Source organism: Apaloderma vittatum, unplaced genomic scaffold (genome assembly GCF_000703405.1).
Source record: "Apaloderma vittatum isolate BGI_N311 unplaced genomic scaffold, ASM70340v1 scaffold23736, whole genome shotgun sequence".
In the NCBI taxonomy this organism is placed as follows: Eukaryota; Metazoa; Chordata; class Aves; order Trogoniformes; family Trogonidae; genus Apaloderma; species Apaloderma vittatum.
The window spans coordinates 1-8806 of record NW_009723660.1 but is presented as its reverse complement, the minus strand read 5'-3'; the positions used below and the strand labels follow the sequence as shown (position 1 = coordinate 8806).

At 37.6% G+C, this 8806-nt stretch overlaps 1 protein-coding gene across 1 annotated transcript in view; it reads right to left on the bottom strand.

Annotated features, from left to right (window-relative positions):
• Nucleotides 1-8793, bottom strand: part of CDR2 (cerebellar degeneration-related protein 2, 62kDa) — an 11916-nt gene extending 3123 nt beyond the window's left edge. The window contains exons 1-2 of the mRNA XM_009872216.1: nucleotides 8736-8793; nucleotides 3964-4076 (exon numbers count right to left, since the gene is read on the bottom strand). Of these exons, the coding sequence (XP_009870518.1) occupies nucleotides 3964-4076; nucleotides 8736-8793 (171 nt within the window). The remainder of the gene's footprint in view (nucleotides 1-3963; nucleotides 4077-8735) is intronic.
• Between the last annotated feature and the right edge of the window lie 13 nt (nucleotides 8794-8806).

Below are 8806 nucleotides of genomic sequence, written 5' to 3'. Positions count from 1 at the left end.
AGTCACACAGAAGTATGTGGGCTACTACATGTCAGGAAATATAATCAAATTATTGAATTCAATCTTTTAATTACCCACAGGGAGCTATCCCAGTTACTATAATCCCAAATAAAGGTCTTCTGCCTTTTTTTAAAAAATAAAACTCCACATGAAGTATTTTCGTTTTAATCTTCTTCAGTTTTTACAATTAACAACAAAGACTTTTAAGTTTGTTGAATAATGTCAGGAAGCTTGACATTCTTACCTAACAATCACCTAGGGCTCTTAAGTGTCTTACATCGTCCCACCCAGGATAGCACTGATTTAATTCTAAAAACCCAGAGGAGAGTTTGCATCAGACTTACACAAAAAACCCTAACCCTTTAAATCTGAAATACTTTGTTCTTACACAGAATTTATCTCTTGCAATATATTCTGTATTACTACATGCTACTTACTGAAAACTAAACTTCAAGTAGGAACATCCAGATTTCTAGGCAGAATTACTTCTCTTCACATAGGCCTGTTCCATACAAAAAAACTTCTAATATTCTACTTAACCTTTTACCTCATTAAAAGATTGATGGGTTTATGTTCTGGGCAATTTAAGAACAGATAATAAGTTAATCTAGGACTAGTAACTGCTACATACGGACTTCTAGAAGATCAAGATAGTAGCAGTTGGCCAGATCCTTTTGTAGCCTGTGCACACATGACAGAGGATTTACACAAAAATAGTACATAGATTAGCAGCAGCATCTCAGTGTGACCCATTTCAGATTAACTTTCCCTATTGGTTATCCTCGGAAGGAGCTGGAGATCTTCAGATTTTCTTCAGCAATTCAAGCATGGCTAAAAGCACAGAAACCAAGGCTTTCGTGCCAGAATTAGATGTTACCTCTTAGTACAAAAGGCTTTTGCAAAGTTTTAGACGAACGCAAGAGGTAAAGCACCAAAACAAAGTATAGATGTGGTAATAAATACTTAATAAGTTAACATTTATTCCACACTCTGTAATTGAGCACCTAATGTGAAGCAGCAGTTCCGATTTATTGTGTTCTACCACATGCTAAAAGGAGAGTGTCAGTATTTCTGAAGTCAGAGTGCTGAGAACAGATTCAGACAGGAATTAAGTTGCCCTTTCAATCCAGCATTTATCACATCTACAATGATTAGTTAGAAGCACACGTGTCAGCACAGAGGTCAGATATAATGATCCAAGGCTGTAAAACGCTTAATATGTTAGCGTTTAATATATTAAGTGTAACCTCAAGCATCCCAAAGCTTTTGACCCTTCCTTTTCAGTGCAAACAAGGTAGTACCATACTTCAGAATGATTTCTTAGCTGCTTCTAGACTTTGTTATCTATAAGATGTGATTTAATAGGAAGAAAAAAAAAATTTACACTGATACACTGAAAAAGCTAGTCAAAAACACAGGGTACCTACAGCTGCAAGATCAGCTTTAGGTTACAGAGACAAGCACTTGAAAATGAGGGAAAAAAAATCAAACATAGAGACTGGATGTGGCACTTACACGTGTATCCTGTGCAGCAGGGTATCCTGTGTTCCCACAAAAGATAGAAATATAGGTATGAAAATAACTGACTGAACTGCTTTTAACAGCTAAAAAAAAAAGAGTACTGCACCTTGCGTATGCTAACTTTATTCTCACTGGCTTCAGTAAATTCCTGTAACAATCTCTTGTGCCAGGAAGCTAGTACATTTAGTTCCTCCCCCTTATGGCTCTCTGGATATCTGAAGATTCATTTGATTTTCCCTTTTCTACCAGAAATCCAGATGCAAGTGAGATTTCTTTGGAGAAAGAAATGTTCCAAGATGCTAATATACTTTCAAACTGCATGGGGATAAGATAGAAGACAGGTGGTGGAACTGAGCGAACTGCACATTCTTATGGCAGGTACGAGAACAGTCTGCAGGTTCTTTGACTCCAGACACTAAGTTGGGCCAATGAAGGTGCGAGCACTGCTTGTATGTCAGAACATCACAAAACCAGTTTTCCCACCTCTCTTCCCTCTTCTCTTGGACAACCCAATATACACTCCTATCCGTGCTGGGGGAGAGGAGGAAAGAGAAGAAATGGGTATCAGCTAATACCTTCAAAAAGTAGTAATGTGCAAGCCTGGATTTGTTTTTTTGATGGGTTAAACAAAGCAAGATAATGAGAGCATGTCTGTCACTGTCTGAGGCTGCCTGAACACAGAAGTACTTGACCCTGCAACGCACCGGCTACAGATCCCTGCTGGAAGGACACTTCAGAGCCCTTCCTGGTGCTGAGGCTGCCTTATGTAGTCAGTAAACACTAACCCACCAAAAAACCTTAAGCAAATAAACTGGCTTAAACCAACAGGATATTAGGTCCTTAACGGCACTAGGCTATTTCTAGAAATGAATACAGCTTAGCAAGAATATATTTTCCATATCTCAAGATGGAGTTAAAATACAGCTGCTTACAAAGTAGCTACACTCAATGAGCCAGGTTAGTTACCTATCATAAAGTTACGCTGTGTTATTTCAAAAGGTGTGTTGTAACTGTGTAAAACACTTCCTTGAGCACAGTTCACACAGGTGCTGAGCTTTAAGTAGAACAGTATTTGTACAGCACCTTGAAGTGTTTGTCCTCTCTAGATCTAAAGAATTAATCTTTTTATAAAAACCATTCACGGCAGTGAGTTATTTTAAGTCTCTGCATAAGTAAATACCTCGTTTGGAATGCTGTAGCACCAATACAAATATCAGCCATCCCGACCATTGTATCACAGAATGAAGAGGATAACAGAGATTATATTTAGCATGTAACAGAGGGAAGAACCGAAGTATGACGTATAAAACAGAAGTACCTTATAAAAACCTGTATCCAAAAACTGTATAACACCTAATAAAAATCCTGCATTTGTGTTAACACAAAGTAGCTTAAGACACCTATGTATCTGTGAGTATTTAGCTTAGGATTCTTTAAGTTACCAGTTACCATTACAATGATAAATGCTTTAAGTCTTAAGTTGTAGCTGTACAAAATCCACAGAGCATCCCATAATGCCTCAGTACTGCTTGCACAAAGGAACCCAGATTTTGTAAAAATCTAGTGTCTACCAGTCACCGCCTGTTCCCTGTGATTCATACCAGAACCAAACTGAAATGCTAACTACAATTCCAATATGCTTTCAGTCAGTGAAGTACTGAATATTTAATAATTTAATTATTAGAGACCATACATTGCCCTCTAACAGCTGAAAAAAAATTCATTATGCTGACAAATGCTAGGTCTGCAAGAACACAAGCAATATTTTAAAAAGAAATGCCGAAAATGGCCAGTTTTTTTCCATCAAGGAACACAAAGACTAGTGGTTTTGAAAGGGTGGTTATGACTTTTTTCCTCTGGAAAATAAAGTACATAGTAGATATACTGTTCTGTATTCAGAGTGTTTGGTTTTGCCTTTTTGTTTTCTGTATTGAAATAGACTTTAGATCCCTTTACCACAGATCAGTTTAGTGGATTTTATATATGCTTAGATTTAAATAAAATCTCTCTCCAGCACTTACCAGCATTTAAATTTCAGTGCAGTAACCACTAACATTTTAATATAATAATTTAAATTAAGATACCCACCATATAATTTCATGTCATTTTACTGGCAAGATCAACAAAGTTTAGAAATAAAATAATGGAACTTTTCCATGCAAAAAAAAAAAAAACCAACACAACAAAACAACAGTCATTTGTCATTAAACAAGCCAAATCTGACAGGAATTTGACACAAAGCTTCCAGTATCAGACAGACAGTTCTAACTATGATTAAGCCCATGCAGGTTCTCAAATTCTCCAAGCAGCAGAAGTGGTTAAACATTGCTTAGTATTTTTCTTTAAAGTATCCATGAGATGTCAAGAAATTCAGATCACAGCTTAAGTGCTGTCATGTTGCAAGTCTAGATGCTTTAACACTTGGATCCCTTAACTATTTACCTCTATCTCCTGCAGTTGCTCTTGGTTTGTTGCATACATTTGCTGTAAAGATTCTTCTAGTTCAGTGTTACGGTCCAGTAGTGTCTTCCCAAGCTCAGCAGCAAGGTGAAGATCTAAAAGAAATCATGTTTGCAAATAAGTTATAGAGCCAATAATATAATCTAAGTTTAAAGCATTTTAATCAAATATTTGAAGTGGGGTTTTTATTGCTGTTATAACTGCTCTAAGTATTTTGTAGTACCCAAAAGGAAAGTTGCTTAAGTAGAACATTCATACGCCATCTGTCACGCAAGTTTAAGTCAGTCCTGGTTCCTAGAAGATACTCTCATTTCATGAAACTTCCTTCAGTCCTTCAGCCACAGGTCAGACACATCCAGTCATCTTCTCTTTGCTTCCCACCATCTGTCTAGTTCTGTGCCAGCATCTCTGCCCAAGGTATCTGTCAGCTATACTTCACCATGTTTACAGCATTTATATTTTAGAAGAATAAACATAAAAGATCCTGTAAATGTTCATCAGGATAGAGTCAGGCCAAAGCTGACTGCACTCTTATTTACTTTGCTGTTCTTCCCCATTACCCCTTCACCAAGGAGCTCGAGTCATACAGGATCAAAGTGCTAAATGAAAGTTTCATGTGATTTTCACGGTGAAACAATAATATCAAAAGACATAAAACTGATAAAGAGCTGTAGCTATTCTGCTTTTCAAGCTCATAAACCTAGGAGACAAGAACTGGTTTATGTGCTCCAACACATCATTTTAAATGTCATTTGTTCTCAGACACTTAATCTCAATTTTACTTAAGGCATCTTCAGTCACCTCCAGGGTGCAGTGACTGTAGTTGTTGCAAATTAAGAAATAAGTCATCTGACTTAAGTCAGCTCCTTTTTAGAGGGAAGCTTGATACTTGTTCAACAGCATCGGTAGTGCTAAATATTCTATATGATTATGTTTAAAGAGATGAGTAATTTAAAGCTAACATAACATGACAATGAAATAAATCTTGGTGTTACTGCTAAAATTGTACTTTGTGCTGGGTATTACATGTTAAGAAACCAACATATTTCTAAAAATCTCTAATTATCCACCTCCTTCCTATCACCTGGACCACAACCAGGTTGTCTGCACGTGTGCAATACAATCTTGTTAGTTATCGCACAGAACTGGAATCCGTAATGAGAAAGTGACAGGAGAAAATCAAGGAAAACTTAGATTCACTTCAAGAAGACATAATTTACAGGAGATAGGTATTGCATCATCGGTAGTTGTAGCTTGACAAGGAAACACATTTTTGTTTGATTTAAGATGCCCTTGTTTTAACATGTTATCTTACCTCCTTCCTGCCCTTTCCCAATTATCTTATCAGCTAGTCATTGTAACAGAGAGAACGCTGTTCCAGGATTGTTTTGTGCTAACCTTCAGTTTGGCAGCCTGTCTAGAACGATTACTCCATCTACACACATAAGCCAAAGACCAAATTCAGACATACAAGGACAAGTCAGTAGGAGCATTTGTCTATTAAGTTGTAAATGTCCAATTCTGGGAAAACAACAGCTGTAGTACTCTTTACACATTCTTTAGAGCTACAGTAGATTGTTTTCTACTTTAAGGTCAGATTCTTAGAAAAAATGCCACAGGAATTATTTAAAACAAATCACACTATGAGAGTTCCTCGCAGTTCCAAAAGCTGTATGACTAGGAGCCACATGGCATACTGATCTGTACTTAGGAGTTTATCCTCACGTAGCTTTTTCATTATACCACTTGTTAAGAAATGCAGCCTATTCTAGAGCTGGAGTTTAAAGTATTTAGAACACAAAACCTTAAGGCATCCCGTTTTTAAACTGAGATTGCACGTTGTTTACCCATAGACAGAATAACTCCCAAACACCAACCTGTATGTTCTGTAGTCTTCAAACCCTAGTGGATTTATCTTATATAAAATGGAGTCTGGATCCACAAGTTCTCACACTACACAAATCTTTACTAGGAGCCACAATCCTTAAAGCTCATCAACAATACTGGCATCATTCGAGACAAAGACTAAATAGTCCATTCTTTTATTTTAATAGAGTAGAATAAGAGCTTTAGAGAGGATTTAGGATTATGTTAAAGACATAATGCATAATGGAATTACTTGCTGCCATTTCCCTTCCCAAAGTGAAAGTTTGTTTGATGATTAAGTACATTTAGGAGTTGATAGTTTAATTCTTAAATGCCTCCTCATCTACTAAATCAAGTAGTACATACCACACAGTACTTTGAATACAATGTAAGCAATAGAATTCATGTCATTATACTTACACACTCATTCTGTTCATTAGAATGGCAGAAGCAGAAATGAGTTACTCTGGGAGAAGCATGCTATTTTGCAATTGAGGCAATTTGTTTCTGAGGGGGAGAAGACAAGTGCAAGATCTTGGGAACATGGAATAAAATCCTCACTCCTGCCCTTAGAGAAAGCAAGAACTGAAACAATTTCACCTCTTGTAAAAGGAAGACTTTGCTTTGGGTCTATATTTCTACATTGTTAAGTTTCTAAAAGCTCTACAAAGTGCAAATTTTAAGTAAGATGTGCAATATATATGTGTTCTCCAGATACAGAAGGAAAGGATTTATGTTTCTGTTAAGAGAGTTACTGCACAATACCAGAAGCACACTGCATTTTCTGTTGTAAATTTATGTAAAGTAACAGCCAACTTTTGCCATAGACATGTGTTTTTCCTTTCCACCGTGAATATGTGAGCAGAGAGGCTTTTAATAATGCAAACTGCAGATGTGCAGATCTTAAGATCTTCAGTTTAGTAAATCTGATCAGCTGTACTGGTGTTTAACAGCTCTATCAGAAATCTCTAAACCAAAACAAGACTTCAGTGACAGGTCTTCTGTATGTAAAGCAGCCCTCACTTACCAGCACATCTCCACAATCTCTTCCAACAGCATTAGTATAACTGAGAAAGACAAAAACAGTTCCAAAAGTCTTCCCTTCTACTCATTCATTACCTACCTAACAAAATGATTCAGATAATTTCAATCTCAAGCCTCTTTTCAACAGCAAAAGGTATTAGCAGTGCAAGATGTATAAGCAAGCCAGCCTGGTTGAAGTTCACTTAATTGTAAAATTAAACCCCGAACTTTTTTTACTTAGCTTCCTATTTCCTATTCCATATTCAGATTACCCTCTGTTCTATTAAAGTGAGTGACAGCAAGGTGTAAAAAGAGCAGTCATATAGAAGAATTATTTTTCACAGGCCAGCATACTGCAGCACAACGTGGATATTGCAGAAGGAAGCACGGCTGTTCCCATCCTTAACAGAACTCCATGAGCATTCTGTTCTCATGACGAGCAGGCCAGAAAAGTCCACCTCCATTGTCAAGGCAAAAGCTTTTGGTATGTACAAAGACTGTCAAAGTTCTCCCAAAGCCCTTACCCAATTTTAAGTGTCAAAGACTGGCTGACAAGGACTACAAGCTTGTGTCAGGGTGTTTCCTGATGTTTTACAACTTGGGTTTTCTTATAAACCAGCTCCTCGGGTTTTAAATGTGCACCGATTGTTTGGGTTGTGAAAACTTTCAAGAGACCTTGATGAGCAATCTTACTACTCTGTTTACATACATTGGTATTGCTTAGTCTTAGAAGAAGAGTATAGAATCCAGGAATAAATTGTAACACAACATCTAAAAAACATTCCTGTAACAAATTTTTTCTTTGCATTTCAACTTGCCCATCAGTTTATTTTCCTCATTTCCCTGCTAATAAGGCTATCGGCCACTTCCGTTTAGGCTTGTAAAGAGATAATCCCCAGAAAAAGATTATTCAAACGTTGAGAGAGCATTAACCAACCCTCAAAACGCACAAACCTCTAGAATGCAATACTGTTTCTTAAAAGCTCAGAGAGCCAAATTAATTAAAAAATAATATTAGAGAAACATCAATAAGGCAAAGAAGTCACCTGCTATACATTGTGAAGTCTCTTTGTAGGTCTTCTACCTCATGACACAGTAAAAACATCACTAAATCGTATCTTCAAATTCTCACCTTTTTTTTTTTCCCTCCACAGCAAACTACAGTTTCAGGATCTTATTTGAATTGACTGGTTTACATCATAAAGCCAGGAAAACATCTATTTTGAGTAAAGAGTACCTAACTATAGCTTTGAAACAGTTAGCTATTTTATAGTCAAAGCATACAATTACAGAGACCTGTTCCCTGTCTCAAAAAAAGTTTCTGCTGTGAGATACTTGATCTCAGTATGAAAATGGCTTAGCTTGGAAGAGCTTTCAAAAGTATCTTGCTTTATGGTTTAAAGTATAGTAACACCTACCAATTCCAAGAATTAACGTACTTTTCAACGGAAAAGCCAAAAGCATAAGGCTGGAGCAGGTTTGCAGGAAGCCACTTCCCAGCCTTTTAAAACGAGCTCAGGATTAGTAACAAAAAGTAGAAGTAACAGTCCTAAGTGCCACTAAGCTCTTAAGGAAATTGCACATTCTTTCCATATCGTGTCTGTAGAAGACTTTTAGTCCAATTATACTTTGTGTATTCCTGCGACTCTCTCCTCATCGGCGAAGGAGAGTAACATTTACCTCCTGCACGTAGTGTTTGAGCCCTATTGACAAATGACACGCAGGAGCTAGACAGGTGTAATTCTGATGCACCGCGGAGCTATTATCCAGTTTTTTACTGAGGACCTGCAACTCGCGGAGCACAGCTGCGTTTTCAACTGCCCGGGCTGGCAGCCCTTCCAGCAAGGCTCAGCAGGGCGCGGTACAGGCGCCCACCCCGGGGCTCCCGGCACCCACCCGAGCAGCTGCTCGACGGGCTATCATGGCGCAACTTTTT